At 35.4% G+C, this 16,618-nt stretch overlaps 1 protein-coding gene across 5 annotated transcripts in view; it reads left to right on the top strand.

Moving 5' to 3' along the window:
• SYT14 (synaptotagmin 14) overlaps positions 1–16,618 on the top strand; it is an 86,327-nt gene that overhangs the window by 24,781 nt on the left and 44,928 nt on the right. For 2 of the 5 annotated variants that reach the window (XM_087775090.1, XM_087775089.1), the window contains exons 3-4: positions 2,242–2,406; positions 8,932–9,150. In XM_087775090.1, coding sequence (XP_087631216.1) covers positions 2,242–2,406; positions 8,932–9,150 — 384 coding nt within the window. Of the gene's footprint in view, positions 1–2,241; positions 2,407–3,497; positions 4,649–8,931; positions 9,151–16,618 lie in introns of those variants that run through there. The other 3 variants (XM_087775088.1, XM_087775087.1, XM_087775091.1) reach the window with 2 other exon arrangements.

Raw genomic sequence — 16,618 nt, 5'->3', positions numbered from 1 at the left:
AGGTTGTGGAACTGTGTGTGTTTCTCAGTCAGCACTTTTACATAGATGTATGAGCCCAGATTTACAAAGGGCATATGTAGACTCAGAGAATAATTTAATTTGGAAGGCTCCTGGGAAAGTAATTCACAGTTCAGCCCCCTGCTCAAAGCAGGGCTGACGCTGAAGCTGGATTCTGTAACTAGTCTAGGCAATCTGTTCCAGTGATTAACCCCTCTTATTCTGGAATTTTTTCCCCTCACCTCCAACTAGAATTTTCCTTGTTCTTGCTTCGGGCTATTGCCTCTTGTCCTTTTGTATTGCGTATCTGAGAATGCAGAGTATGTTGCCAATTTTTCTTTAATCCCACTCCTTTTTACATAGTGAAAGATGTTGCCATGCAGCATTGTACTCCTAAAGTGAAGTGCCAAGATCTTGGCAACCAAAATTCATAAATCTGATAAATCTTCATAGATCTTACATAAACAGAAAAAATTCAACCCCCAAGAATGGTATTTATGGTAGTGAGTACAGGGACACCTAGTCTAGCAAAAACAGCAGGAAGAAAGGGATATGCGAAATCCTAGCTTTCATCCAGATGAATGCAGCCATGTTCAATCCTGAAAGATGCCCCTCTGTGTGTTGAGGCCACTAAAAACACTCTGAGTGTTAAGGTGTCTGTTACCTCAAGGTCTCACTCTCCCTCTTTAGAATGCAGGTTTGAGACATAACTGATATAAGAGTCTATAATGTTTATTAATTGATCAGCACACTACTAATAAACCAATTAACAGATTAATTAACTAATAAACATACCACTATGAATCACTTACAGTTCCATAATGCTTTACACTATTGTTAATTGCATGCAGTTATTGAGTTCTATCACTTTATTCTTACAAATTGCACCCAAATGTTATTGAATTACAGTTCTATAACCCTTCACTTTGACCTCCCACACTACTTATTAACAAATTTGCAGTTCTGTCACTCTTTAACTTCTCACATCAAGTCTTTCAGATGTAGACCCAGTGGAGAGTCCAGTGGGTTGCCCAAAGGGCTTCCCTCTGACATCCTGGCAGCCTTGATTAACGAAGCAGGTCAGCTTCATTATAGTCCGTGGGCATCTGCATTCCTTCTGTCAAAAGATCTGACCTCTTTTGTTCTTGAACTGCTTTTATAACTTGTTCATTATTTCTTACATTTCTAGACCCTCTCTTTTGCCACCCTTCTATATCCCTTTCTCTACTCAGTCTCCTTTCAAATAAACAAGCTGCCCCTTAATTACTCTTTCCCAATTGGTCCAATTTGCTACATCCATTCCCAGATTTCTTATTTCTAAAAGCATGCCCTAGGTAATCTTGGCCTTAAATGGTATTCCTGATGTTGTTTTTTAGGTACTGATGGACTTGCAAGATTCTACCCCTGCAGAAGATGCCTGATACTCCCTTTCAGTTGTCTGCTTAATAGCAATTACATATTCTTTATTTTATGTGCTTTCTAAGACATGTCAGTCTACTTCAGCCTTTTTTCCTCTACCTGGTTTTGATTAAGTATGCTTTATCTCTATTCTACTTAGCTCTTTCTTGGTTTATACACAAGTGGCACATGTACCAGAGCAAAGAACATAGCGTTATGTGCTTTTTCTCATTCTGTTTTTTTGCTCGCACAGTATACTGCTTGTCAGGGAGCAGTGAGGGCCAGCTGGTCCCTAGGGGAAGAGGAGCCAGGAGCTGCACATAGCAAGGCTGACAGAGGCAATGGCCTCACCAGCAAGGGCTCAGTCCCTCCCCAGTAATACTGTCTCAGAGTTGGCCCTGAGTCCAGGTAGCCAAACCTCCAGCCCCTTCCAGGAAGGGGAGATGCTCTTAGCTCCCTTCCAGTACACTCTCTCTCTCTCTGATGTTCCATCAAAAATCATCAGCCTTGGCATCTGCTGATAATCTCCCCATTTTCCGCAGAGATCCTGTCTTGTTATGGGGTCCAGTACTCCGGCAGAACCTCTTGCTCACAGTGTCAGTCCTCCCTTAGGTTAGGACCAGATACTTTTTTGTTCTTTGAAAAGATGATTGGAAGAGAAAAAACTGATGAAATTTAACAGTATTGAACATTAACTCAAATTTAAATGGTGGTTTTTCAGTTATATCTTGCATATATATTTTGAACTTTAGTAGTATTTATTAATGATCAATCCTGATAAATATAACTTTTACAAGTTAAACTTTTACAAGAGTTATTAAAATGTGTTCTTTCTGTTTCTTTTAGTATCTCCTGAAGCAATTGGATTCCTGTCTGCTGTTGGGGTGTTCATTATTCTCATGTTGCTGCTTTTCCTATATATTAATAAGAAGATGTGTTTTGAAAATGTTAGTGGTTTCCCAGATCTTGATTCAGGATACACTACAAGAAAGAATTCACAAGATAAACTTTGTAAGTATCTGAAATACAGTGTACTAAACCTAATTATAAGAATGCACATTTTTACAAGGATGTGTAGAAATACAGAAATAATCACTTGACTCAAGTGATGAAAACACATAATGTTGACTTTTCCCTTGACTGTGCAGTATGTGGAAACAAAGAAACCTTTGTATTCACAAGCCACAGAAATTCAACAGCTATGTAACCAAAGAATTGACATTTACTTATGGGAAGATATTTCTCTTGCACTATGAGAATACTCTTGACCATATCTTAAACGTTCCATAGTTGTGTATAATTAAATCTTCTCAAGTAAACTTGTGAATGGGATCATTGGGTTTTCACTCAGCCTATTAAAATCCTTCACCAACCTTTTGGAGAAGGTCTTGCATTTACTCAACTGTAAAATAATTTTAAAGAAGGAAAACTTTAGAAACTAAAGACATCTTATCTCTGACTAACAAATTATTTCTATACTTCTTTAATAGAATAAGGTCTTTAAGGATAATGTGAAATGAAGAAAATTAGACCTCAAAAAAGATATTGAGGGTTGGTAAAATAACCCCTTTCTGCTTTTGGGCTGTGGAAATTGAATGGGCTTTGTTAGCTGACTTGAGAGGAAGAGAGAGGCACCAGAGAACAGAATGGGAAATTTGAGAGGTTTTCTTCCCTTCTTCCCCTTAAAAAGATGCAGCTAAATTTTTATTTCAATTTTCTTGGAGACAGAAGAAGTTCTCACCCCTAGAAATTAAGTCTGTCAACTTTCTTTTTGCTACAAAACAAGTCTGCAGTTCTGAAATATCTTGCCTTATGTAAAAGACAACAAATATTTTGGGGTGAAGAAGTCTCCGTGATACGTGTTTTTATGTGCAGTTATTATGTTAAAAGCTTGTTTTAGTGCGACATTGATGAAAGGATGTAATTTAAATGTCTCACAACTTCTTCTTTGCAGGTTAGAATTAAAAAAAAACAAACATATTTCCACCTCACACAGTTGTCTTATTTTTGAAAATATTGAATTTTATTATGGCTAGCTGATGCTGCAGTTGATGAAAGACTATGGTTTTGCTGGTTGATTGTGGCTTCATTTCAAGATATTTACTTAGCTGCTTTCTTATTATTTTCAATGCATATTGAATGGAAAGAGCAAAGCTGCAACTTCCCTTGGTAAATGTATTGAGTTTGAGATAAAAAAAGCAAATAGCTCTGAACTTGGAGAAATGGAGTTGGTCCGTTTGTGAAACGGAGGACCTTTCTGTATTAAATGTTGTTGCTGAATAGGTTGGACAAATGGCATTTTTCAGAAACCTCCACCAAAATCTGAGCCTTCCCTCTGTGTCTTCTCTGGTTGACACACTTAGCAGTGCTGTGGATGACCTGACCAGTGTTGTTGGTGAAGTTGGCTACAGTGTAGCTGATTCAGTAACAGAACAAGTAACAAGCATGATAAATGGCCTTCGAGCCGAAGACGAAAGCTCCAAAATACAGAATGATAAACCTGTGCAAGGGAGAGAGGAACATGCACAGTCATTAACTCATTTTCAGGAAATTAATATGAAAGCGAAGAGAGGTATTGCAGAACAGAAAGAGACTCATTATTCTAATTCATTAGATTTTGTAAAAAAAGATACAAGTCAAGATGGATTATCTGACCATGTCATGGACAAAAAACAGTGCCAGTTAAAAGGCAGAGATAGTAATAATCATTTAAGTGATACAGAAGTACCTCAGGATTTGAAGAATGTAGGAGGACCTTTTAAAAGGGAAGCAGTAGGAGGAAATGAGTGTTTTGTAAATGATAAGTTCTTGAAGGATAGTAACCTGAAAAGTAATAAATTTACAATGGAGCAATCTGTTGAGGAACAAGATAATTGCCTACATGCAGTATCAGATAATTCTAAGAATCACTTGCATAGAAAAATCAAACCACTGTCACCTGGAGTTGATTTTAAGGATTCTGAAGAAGTGCATAGTATGAAGGTTCCCCAAGATGCAGAAACAAAACTTTTTGAAGCACAGAAGAAAAAATTATCAGACTCCAGCTTGAAGAAGACACACAATAACCGTCCCAATTGCATTAATGAAATCAAAGAAAAGAAATCTGAAGCCTTTTTTGACAGAAAAGGAAAATCTGTATCAAAGGATGAAGACAATGTGTCAACTACAATTGCAAAAGTGGGTAAAAAGAAAAACTCAAAGAAATCAGAAAAGAATTCAAGAGAGCTATGTAATAAGAAAACAGCAGGAAAAGGTGAGGAGTCTGTCAGCAAACTGCGTTCTTCAGCCTTTCCTGAAACTTATGATACTTCCTACTTTTTTCACCTAATTTACACATTTAGTAATAGTGTTTCCTGTGGATGAAAGTAGGTCTGTGTTGTCAGTGCTTCATTCTCTATGTTGATATTTCTTTGAAGTTAATTACTTTTTAAAGTATTACTGAAAGGAACCGATTAATAAATGCCTTTCCTACGTTCTAACTTTTCTTTTCCTATATACAGTTTTTCTTACCTTTTCTGCAGTGCTTTGTGTGGTTTCTGTTGAAAACGATGAATTAATTAATACTGGAAATTAACACTTGTTCTGTGAAAGGTGGTTTTTATTTTGTGTATTTTAAAAAATACTGCATAAAATATGATAAGGTGATAAAGAAAAAAACCCTTATGTTACATTTACATTATAGTAGGTCTTCAGAATGTATTTCTGCAATACGTAAGAGTAATTTCAAGATGCAAAACTCAATGACAAGTGGCAATTAAGTGATTTTAAGTACAGAAGGAATTGAATGAGGGTTTTCTTAAAATTGTAGTCTTAGAAAGAAAACCTATGTGTTGTTGATACGGATGCTGTGTGTGCCGTCTTCAACATCCAATCTTAAACAGTATGAAAATGGGATTGCAATGATAGTTTGTGAGTAAGAATTAAAACCTTGCATTTTACACAATTGTTTTGCAGACTCTGTAGTGAATTTTTAGAAAGCAACACAGGCTTTTCTGGAGAGGCTGTTTCTGTAGAGAAACGAATGATTTCATAATAGAAATCAGTTGTTGTTGTTGTTTTTTCCAGTGTGTGTGTTTTCCCTTATCTGAAAATTTCAGTTATTAATTTTGTTGGGTTTTGAGTTGTTTGTTTGTTTTTAATTTCATTTTGGAGGTGGTTTCCATGTTTGTATGATAAACTATGTTCTTATCTGTTATTTCTTCATGTAATACAATATATGTAAAGTATATTCTCTATCAAAAATGGCATTTTAGGTCCCATAATAAACAAATGAATAGCTTTCAATATGACCTGTGTTAGCCAAATAAAGGAAAGTTTTTAATAAGAACATGAATTCTCTTAGGCAAGTTTCCAACTAACATATAAAAATCAAAAGAGAAGTGGCAAGGAGAGGCATAAAACCCTGATGATTTTTTTTAATGTGCAGGAAGGTATTTTTTCCCAAGAAACTGAAACAGATTTGTATTGTTCATTTAAAAAATGTTTGCCTGGTTAGCTTGTGGTTTAACTTTAATTAGGTTTTTAAGTCCTCTGAAGAAGTCTTGTTTCCTGACTTGTAATAACAGTATACATCCTCATTCTATTTCTTTTATGCTAGGAACTGGAGAAAAAATATCTGGTATCAGTGAGAACTTCTGGGTGCTTACAAATGTCAGTGTATGATTAGAGGCATAACTTTCATCATTTCTTTTAAATGTGTTGCTACCATGTTTTATACTATTCCATTCTTTATGCAGGCTGATTAACGAACCTAATTTCATATTTGTGAATACATTTCTTGTAATGATAAATGATGCATCTAATACTGAAGTCTGGCATTATATGTTAGTCCTGGTATGTCCTGCTTTAATTACAGTTGTGGAAATCTGTAGAAGTTTCCTAGGTGGCAGGTTTCAACCTGTTGAGGGCCATGTGAGATACAAAATTTTACTCTGTGTACCAGCAAAGGAGGCTCCTTTTTCTGGGCAGCCTCTTGCAGTGAATCTGCTAGCCAGAACATACCTTGCTTGCTGTGATATTCTCAATAAGCGATCAGTGAAACTGAACTTGCTTTATAGCCATCCATACAATGGGAAGAAGTCAGACTTGAATTAAAATTGATAGCCTGGAGTTGAAAGATCTAGTAGCTCATTAACAGTCTTCTATGGCACCTGTTTTCCTATAAATACTGAATTAAGATTACATACACATTGCATGTAGAGCTGGTAGCACCATCTGCAGTTAAGGTTTCCCGACATTTTCCATTTCAAGACCTTATTTTCAGTTGCTTATAACTGTGTGCCAAATTTGAAATATTTGGGATGAAATTTGGCATGCTTTCTGTCTGACCTCTTTTTTTTTTTTTTTTTTTTTTTTTTTTTTTTTTTTTTTTTTACGCTATAGTTTAAAATCTTTAGCTGTTTCCGGGAATAGAGTATGGAAAAAACATGCTGGTTATCTGTGCAAAAAATAAGTATGTTTCACATCTGCTTCACTAAGATGCTTTGTCACCTTTGTATATTGGAGTATGTACTCGAAATGTGGGAGAGCACTTTTCCCGTGACAGAGATGCCCATATCCTTCTACAAAAAAACACATACGTTTGACCAAATTGCAAATCTTTAGAACCTTTGCCTTTGGAAAAAGCATAGTAAACACTTATAAGTTGCTTGTTAAATTCACTGACCATCCCATTTGTACTCATATGCTTCATTGTAGGGGTTGAAGAACAAAGCAGGTCTTATCCTGCTTTTGATACTTACGGTTACTGAAGGACACTGGAAGTTTGAACAGAAGAATTGAGAATAAACATGATTTATGTGAGGACAGAAACTTCCTGAACAAACGTGACACGATGGAAGTGGTAGACTGGGATTTGAAGTAGGATGGGTGACAACTGATAATATTATAGGAAGGTGGAGAGACCTAAGGGTGAAAGACTAACGTTACATGTAGTTGGTTAGGTGCAAGTAAGGAGAATTTGGGATTAAATAGCCAAAGAGAATAAAGAGGAAATCCCCATAAGAGACCAAAACTGGGTGCTTGGAGCAGGAACCTGGAGTATGGGGCCAGGAGACAGAAACTTAGGATAAGATTCTACTCATATAAATGTAACTTTGCAAAAGATGTCTAAACTTGCAGCATAGACTTCTCTGTATGAGTACCAGGGAATCGCTTCTATGGGAAGTGATTTTACTCGTCTACTCTAGAGGCTTAACTAAAAGTGGGAAGGAAGGACCTGTGTAGTAGGAAGAGGCAAACACTTGACTGTAAAAGAGGCCTAATAGCTGGCATAGGTTGAGTTACTTTAATTTTAAATGGCTGAATTTTGGGTAAGCTGAATCCCTCCTGTAGTTGAAATACCCAGGCAGAGGAGTGAGACTGGCTGGGCATGAAGACAGAGACTAATCGAGCGGAAATGCAGAACTAGAGCTAGGACAGGGATTGGGAGGAGGGCATAAAAGCAGGGAGGGGAGAAGCAGTTGAGCATGGCTGGATAGCATGTTAGACAATATTCCCTTGCAGAATCAGGAGCGAAAAACAGCATTATGGGCATCTCAGAGCTCTGCCGGTAATGGAAATCCATTGGCAAATCATATACCATAGGCTTCCTCACAGAGTAGTGGTAACGCTGACCTTTATTGAGTTTACATGGACTCTTTTAATGCCTGTTAGAGTTTGAGATCTACAGAACCTCTGCAGGGCATGTTAAGTTTGGACAGAATCCATTTGAGGTTTGGAAAAGGGAGGGGGAAGCTTTCCTTTTACAGAAATAAAAATGCAGCTGAAGCTTTGATTTGTGGGAGGAAGTCATACTTGAGATGTAGTTGGAAAAAGTTGGCCACAGGAGTGGGCATTATAGAGGAACTGGTATAAAAGAATTAACTAGATAGTTTCTTCTGTGCAATTTTTGCTGTTGCCAGATGTCTGCAATGAGCATCTGCATTAATTTCAGTTATTGAACAAGGGACTGTTTATTACAAGTTAAATAAAATTGTGCATGCAAACATCTTTCACTAACATTTTCCCATTTCTTATTGTGAATTTAAGCACTACTGACATAAATATCCTAAGACGATTTTGTTGTAGGCTTCTCTTTGTAAATCAGTTTCATTTCAACATTATACTGCATGCTCAGAGCAAAAATCAGCTGGGAATGGAGGATCAGGAGCTGCTTTTTTGATATGTTAGGTATCCAAATGTAATATTGCAGCAGTGTTGAATTTACTTTACATAAATTATTTTGAGCGTTTTCTTACTTAATGAAGGGTTTCAAGAACTTCAGTGTGTGCTGCCTTACATAAATGGATCCATTTTCTGTTGAATAAGTTTTAGAATGTTTTTTGGGGGCTTAATGATCTTTCAGTTTTTCTAGAAAATAAAAATAGCTCTCACCAATTACAAAATCACATAATACTTATAATTACAACAAGATGATATTTTTATACAGAAATTTTAATTGAAATAGCTTAAATATCTTCAATGATAACCTCTTATGGTTATTTTCTTGTATTCTATTTTGAGCTGTAGTCGATTTGCTTTATTTTATTCAAACAGACAACTCTTATATGAGTAAAGACCAGCATGGTTCATCATCTGAGAGTGAAGATGAAGCACTGGGTAAATATCATGAGGCCTTGTCTAGAACCCAGAGTTCCAGGCTGCCAGTGGTGGATGGCAGACAACAAAAAAACTATGTATGGGAAACCAGACAAAAATATAGTCCCCTGTCTGCAGAATATGATGGATACAGTAGTGAAGCCTCAATAGATGAAGGTAAGAGTGATTTAAAAGCATTCCTTTTATTACAAATTTCAGAATTATGTTCTGGATAAGTAAGTCCTAGATGAGGACAGCTTGACTTGCAAATAGTCAATGTCTACAAGAAATATCCAGATACCTTTTATATTTGTGCATGCTCAAAAAAAGGCACAGACTTCTGCGCATTCTTCCGGAAATACTACAAATGATATAGTATCTTGTTATGTTAAGTTTCATACAATTTTATCATTAGTCATTTTATTTTGGGGGGAATTTAAACTGTTTTTATTTAGGAAGGAAACATGGCAACTCTTGATGAATTCTGTGGTATTGTAAATACAAAGACCTGTTATTCCTCTATTGATAAGCTGACATAACAGCAAAGTAAATGGAATTGGTTATTGCTTATGGTGCATATGGTCATTGCAGTGTGCATTACTGGAATGTTCTGTATCTTTTCTTCTCTTGAAATCACAGAAAGAAATTACTACAAAGATTAGATTAATATAATTTTTTCTATGGAGTTAAAAGTTGGATGTAAACAATGGATGTTTTCTTTTGTGGTATATATTTGTTAAGTTAGGGTGACAACCTGACATAGAGGCTGAGAATTCTGCTGTCAATATTTTATCAATATACTTTTTGTGCTTGAAAATAGTATGTGAGAACTGTGTCTGTAGTCATTTTCTAGCATGAAAAGTGAGCTTTGGTTGAAGTTACATAAAAGTCAGATTCTAATATAGATGCTGTGCTATAGTAAGATATTTGTTGGTCTCCCTTAACATGTTAAAATGAAAAGGTTTTTTGGAGATTAATATTTTCATAATAAAAAGTAGATACATGTAATTAAAAGTTCTGTACAGTCCAGAAATGCTTGAAAAAATTTATATTTTCTACTATATTATGTACTTCAATTATATAAAAGTGTTTGCCACTGAAATTTTAAACAGTGCATGCTCATTCATGATTCCAAGTTAAGACACAAAGGACATGAAAGCCATAATTGAAGTAAGTTGCAGAGTAAGAAAGAGGATTATTTTCTGATCATCAGAAATTTTGGTTCTTTCCTTTGCTGTTAAATTGTAGGGAGGCTAGGGAAGGAGATGCAGAGGGGAGGTCAGGTGGTAAGAACAGATCCTTGGACACTGTGATGGAGAAGGACTACAAGGAAGAGGGATAGTGAAAGTATCATGTTTGTTTTTTATATCTACTGAGATCTATCAACAGCGTTGATGGGAATATAAAAGATAAGATGCTAATTTTTTGTATGGCTCATGTCACTATTGGGAAAGAATGGTGATTTATATTAACAGAAGATGGAAAACTCAGTTGTATTTATTAGCAAATAATACCAGATACAAATCTTACAAGATGACTACTTTCAGATACCGAGAATGATGTATTTGTCTCTTCTCAAACTATTGAGGCTGCTTGTTGAAATAATCATAGAATAGTTCCTATGGGAGGGAACATGTGACGTGTCTCTCTCTATTTCACAGTTCAGATTTTTTTATCCTGCCTAGTTATCTTCCTTCTCAGTGAAAAGGTCTCAGTTCATCTGAGCTTTTTACTTTGGGTCTATAAGACTTAAGCTCCAAAGGCGTTGTACTAGCCTGTATCTGGGGTTTTTTTGTTTGTTTTTTTAATAATTGTCTTCCTTATCATCCTCTCAGATCATAAAAATTTATAGTCACTGACTTTTATCCTCTTCTGGGGAATGAGAACTCCAGTCTGGAAATCTATATCATGGTTAGAATCTAAGACAAAAGAACCCTGTTGGCAAGTCCAAGTATTGCATCAGGAAAGTTATAATTGTTTTGCCCTCCTCCTGTTTCATTTTTTTCTTCTATTGCTAAAGATATCTGTCACCAGCTGCTACCCCTTCTCAATGCTCTTTCCATTCAGGAAGCTGGCTGGATGTAAAACCCATGTACATATATGCACACACATATTCACTCTAAAATTACTATGCAAATTGAATTTTTTATAATGAAAGAACATTCAGGGTTTGGAAAAAAACTTTTAAAGCAAAAACTGTCAAAACTTTCTAACTTAGAAAACTGTAAATTTTTAACCCCATAGTTTTACTTGCAAAAAAGCTTGAATACTGTCAGTATTTTGCTTTTGCTGCTGCTTGTGAGAGCATTCTCCTCCCACGTTTTACCAGGAGTAGAGAATCAGCAATGTTATTTATTTGATAGCCTGCAATCATTCTACAGTTTTCTGCAAAATGCTTGCAAACTAGAGTGATGATTTTGTCTAATTTTTGTAATCCATTAATCTCAACAAAATTATGTTCAGTAGTATTAAAGAGTTTTGTGGTATTGGACGTGGCAACAAATTAACAATCAGTATTTTTCACTTTTCAGTGACCTAAAGGTGGCACACTAGAATAATTAGTGTTAGTACTTTTTATGTTCTTCCTAAATTATTTCAAACATAAAAGAAAGAATCTTTGCACAATGATAAAAATGTGTTTGAATAGAGGAAAATACAGAATATGCCTTGTTATGTTATGATCATTACAGAGCTGCCCAACCTAGAACTTTGATGAAAAGAGGAGGTGGAAACCTCATGAAGAAAGCCTGAAGTCAAAAATAAATGATAGACTGGCTATCGCTACCAAACAGTTCATATGTGTTCAGTTCACTGAACAGAGGAGGTTAAAAATCTCTGATTCCAAATGGAGAGTATCAACATTCTAGATGTTTCAGTGTAATTTTTAAAAATGCAAAGCTTTACTGTTCCTTAAACTTGCAAAATAAATCTGTAGAAGACTTGATGCTGTAGAAATCCTGAAATTTTTATTAAATAGTTAGTTTTTATGACTTGAATTATTTTTATAAGAAGTGTAAAGACAAATGATAGAACCATTTCTTGATTCTTTGTAGCAGAGGGGGAGCAAGCAGTGTGTTCCTATGTACGTTATTTCATACGAGAAAGAATTGTCAATATATTTGACTTTTGTGTGCTTCTGTTTGCTCATATGTACTTTATCATTTCTTCTTCTAAGACTTAAATATTTCAGCCGTACTTCCAGCTTAAGGCACCACGCAGTCCATATGTTGAGCAGGGCTTGATAGTGTTACAGTGAAGTGATGAGAGGAGAGAATTCTTTTTTTTCTCATCTCTCTTTTCCCCCTGCTCATCGCTAGTAAATCAGACTCTGATGATATCATTAAAAATTCCATCAGAGGTAAAGTAATATGAGCAATGAAAATGATATTTCATTTTAGGAAAATTCTGTGTTATTTTGTCTTCAGCAGTTAATCTCTGTCACATTGTATCTTGCAACAGTGTGCTCTGTGTTTTCAAAGGAGTCAATAAACAGTTTTACTAATAACTGTTTGCTCTGCACTTTAATCTTCACTTTTAAAATTTGTTTAGGCATGTCTGCACTTAACAATGCACATGCAAAATTTCACAATGAGACAAAAATATAATCTTGCCTTTATTAATACACCCTGTAAGCTTTGCTTGCATTGCTAAAATCATGTGTAATATTAATGTGTTTGCATTACAAAATTTCTGATCATATTATTATAAGGTTCGCTTATTATCAATTACATAATTAGTTTATTACATCTATTTTCTGGCTGCATGCCTCTCAAAATGTTTCATTCTAAAGCCTGAAAATGTGTGTGGCATGTTTTCACATCATTCTTTTCTCCTCTAGATGGCCATACTAATCTTCCTTTTCAGCATATTTATATAGAACTGACATGGCATTTTGTATAATGTTTTTAATAGTTAAATGAAGAAAGTAATATATTTTTGGGGTTTTGTTGGTGTGTTTTGATGATGGAATGTTCCAGTAGTGCTTGAGTTCATTCTATGAAATTTAGATTTTTTAAACTTTGGTTCACAAATACCTGCTTATGACCAGTGTCTGATCCACTTCATATATTCATATAGCACATTCGATGCACTTAGATTTTGATAAGTTATAATATATATTTTAAATGGAAAAAAAATTCTGCTTAGATGCAAGTATTCCTACAGACTCCGAGCTATTGTAAATATATAACTTTTGCAGTGAGCTCCTCATGGACAGGCTTAATATCAGAGTATCTCTAAAGGAAAATCTAGTTCATTAGAAAATCAAGATGATGACAAATGTCGTCATCAAAAGTAAAATGGTGCAGAATGGCAAAGTAAATGGTACAGATGGCAAAATAAAATGGTACAGAAGATAGGTTTACATCTGAAATTTCCAACTCTGCACAAATGACTCAAAACTGTTAATCACAGAAAAGATTATAACTACAGTATTTCTTGATAGCTATGTGTGGACTTAACCCAGTCTCTGTGCTAAGGCCCACAGTTCTAGAGTCAACTCAAAGTTTTAAATCTTATTTTTTCCAGTAATATTCTTTGTGTTCTTTCTCATGTGATCCAGTAAAGTGTGGATACTACTGACGTGACCTTTTTCTTTTTCCCTGATACATATCCTGATGTCGATTCCTTTTCATTTTTTATAATGTGCATCCTACTTCTTGTATTATTCCCTACCATTTCAAATGCTCTTATTATCCTGTTGAATATGTAGTATTGCCTTTATGTGCTCCAATTATTTGTAATATTTTGGAAGAGGGGATTAATATAGGCTGTGATATACATCTGCTTCAGAAAATAAAGAACAAAAGTAAGGAAAAAAAAACCACAAAAAAACAAAAATAACACCAGAAGATATTTCTGCTAAAAAGGAGATTATGAATTGAAATAGTGATCTAAATAAGGAAGTGTACAAACTTTACATTTAAAATTGGCATTATTCTTTGTACTTTGGAATTATTTTTTAGCATCTATATCGGTCGTGATCTTCAATGGACCATTTCTTAATAACTTCAATTTCAAAAAAACTTACAATATGATATTAAACTAGCCTCTTTGTCTCCAGTAGTGGCTATTTTCTGAACTCTAAAAACTCAAGCATTATACAAGCAAGTTGTTGTGTCTTTTTTATTTCTATAAGCGTCATATGCAAGTACAATATATTTTCTTTAAGGAAGCAGTCCCTTAAATTCCTAAAAATGGAAGTTTTTAAACTTAGAAATTTTGGGGTAAATATATTGAAATTAGAGTTTTGCAGGCAGATGTCAAAAAAGCTGTAGGTTCTTCTTTGCTTTTGAAATCAAGATTCTCTGAATCCCTTAAGATGAGAAAGGTAGAAGAGGGGAAAAAACATTCTCTTTTTTTATAGTTAATTTGTGATGTTCTTAAAGCATGTCTTGCCCAAATCACCTCTTTAACAGTTGTGCAAAATTCCAGATTAGCGAGCAAGCAAGGGGAATTGATCCCTATTCTGAGGCAAAGTAAGTGACATCATGATGGAAAAAGTAGTAAGCTCACTGGCTTGCGTAGCATACTTAGATGTACTTTATTTAGCTATAGTTTAGCAGCTCAGTATAACCACAGGTTCCATCTCCAGCCTATTTTACAGTCTTTTTCTAACTTCTCAATTGATAAAGCCCCACGGCTGAAGACATGTTTGTTCGGAGACTCTATTTCTGAGATTGGCCCAAGTGCCTTACATTTCACAAGGTTTTTTGGAAACATATGGAAGCACTAAAAGACTGCAGTGAGAAAACATAAGTTCTTTTAAATGAGAATCTGCTGCTCTAGCAGGCATATGCTACTGGATTTTATCCATCTTTTCCATATTGTGAAGGTAGAGTATGATGTTATTTTTGTAGTTTATCTTCTCCACTTTTATTCTTCTCAAGGCTTTCGGCACTTTATGTTGATGTGTCTGTTGGACATATGTTCGCCTTGCTCCTCAGTGTCAATCTTTGCACGTGAAGGCGACTGTTCTTCTGGAATCTCTTGGATCTGATTCTTTATGCAGTTTTTTGCCTTTTCTTTCTCTCTTGTTAGTTTTCATGTCTCGGGAAAAGTCTCTTCACTGAACTACTCGAAGTATATAGAGAGATTTTCTTTCAGTATCTTCCCAACCTAAATGCCAAAAGCCCTTTCATAAGCACCTCAAAACTGGTATACAGGTGAATCTCCCCAGTTTGTTAAAGCAACCCGGGGGAGTTTTCTGCAGGAAATACCTTCTGTAAAGCAGGATCCTGCTTCTTCAGACTTGCCAAGCTAAGGTGAAAGCCACAGGGTAGGCTGAGAGAGGAAGAATGGATCCCTCAGGGAATCCCATGATAATCATATGTTTTCCAGTTCAGTTTCTGTCATCATTCCTTGCATATAAGCAGATCTATTTTCAAGCCAAATGTGAATGAAGACTTACTGTTTCAAAATTATGGAGTGAGGCCCTCAGTATGGTTGTATCATGTTCAGCAAAATAAGGCCACAAAGTTCTCTCAAAATTAGTCTCTCTGTACATTTCAGATGCTAAGAATTACAGACAAAAGAAGATGGCTTACATGGAATAAGAACTATGAACTAGTATTCAGACTGGAAGACTGAAAGATCAGTTGAATACTAGATCATAACTTAAACAGTTGTTTCTCTTCTTTTTCCTCTAATGTGCTTTAAAGAAATAAATTAGAAATACAATGGAAAGAGTGTTTAGGAAGAAGGTGGCCACTCATTTTTCTCTGGTGTGTCTTTATCAGGTTACCTGTGAGATTTTTCTGGTATAATACCTACTGGAAGAAAATACTCTTTTTGGCTGGCAGCTTTGAATAGATCTAGGGCTTCAAATAGTACGTTCATCAGATACTTCAAAAGGGTCTTCAGTAAAGACACTTAAGAAAAGTCCTAAGTAATCTTCAGAGCAGTATTTCCCGAATGTTTGAGAGTGTATTTTGAAGGCTGAGTCATGCTACAGCTATGAGATATTCCAAATATTCATACTCATGTACCTCAGCTGATAGTACATGTGTACTATCAATTGATATCATTCTTGATGCACTTTTCAGAGATTCTTGGGAGAGAAAAAGGGGATTTTTTAAATGACATTATTTCTTTAGTTGATCTAGCTTACTTACGCTTTTTTTTCTGTTATGTAGGCAGCTACCCTTGACGCTCTTTATTTCAAGAGCAATTTAAAATCTTCATGTAGTACAGGAGAAAATGCAATGATGTAATACTAATGATACAAAGTTCTGATCCCTGATTATGTGTGTCTGCCTCCTGTGTATTGGTAAATTGGAGTGAGTCTTCGTTGGCTCCAAGCCCTTAAAAAATGGAGAAAGATAATTTCTTGTGGTTTTGAAGGCTCTGGGGAGTGTGGCAGTTCAATCCATAGCTATATCAAGGGAATGTATTAGGGATAGTTTTGTGTAGTACAAAAGATACATTAGTAATTCAAGGATCTGCAGAATACTGGCCAGCGCTGACATGATTTGCGTTGCTTTCTACTTAATTTTTCTGATGCTGTGTTTGTTTCCCCCCACCCCACAAGAGTTTCGAAGTAGCTTCCTAGTGCATTATGGCGGTTCTCTGTTATTCTTCTATAATAGTGGAAGACAGTCAGTTCTGTTAAGTATTTGAAATTATGATGTGTGTTTCCCAAAAACAT

The sequence above is a fragment of the Nipponia nippon genome, unplaced genomic scaffold (assembly GCF_047370975.1).
Source record: "Nipponia nippon isolate SJK-2023a ecotype South Korea unplaced genomic scaffold, ASM4737097v1 scaffold_4, whole genome shotgun sequence".
Taxonomy (NCBI): domain Eukaryota; kingdom Metazoa; phylum Chordata; class Aves; order Pelecaniformes; family Threskiornithidae; genus Nipponia; species Nipponia nippon.
Note: the sequence above shows the minus strand (reverse complement) of the source record. Positions and strands in the feature narration are given on the sequence as shown.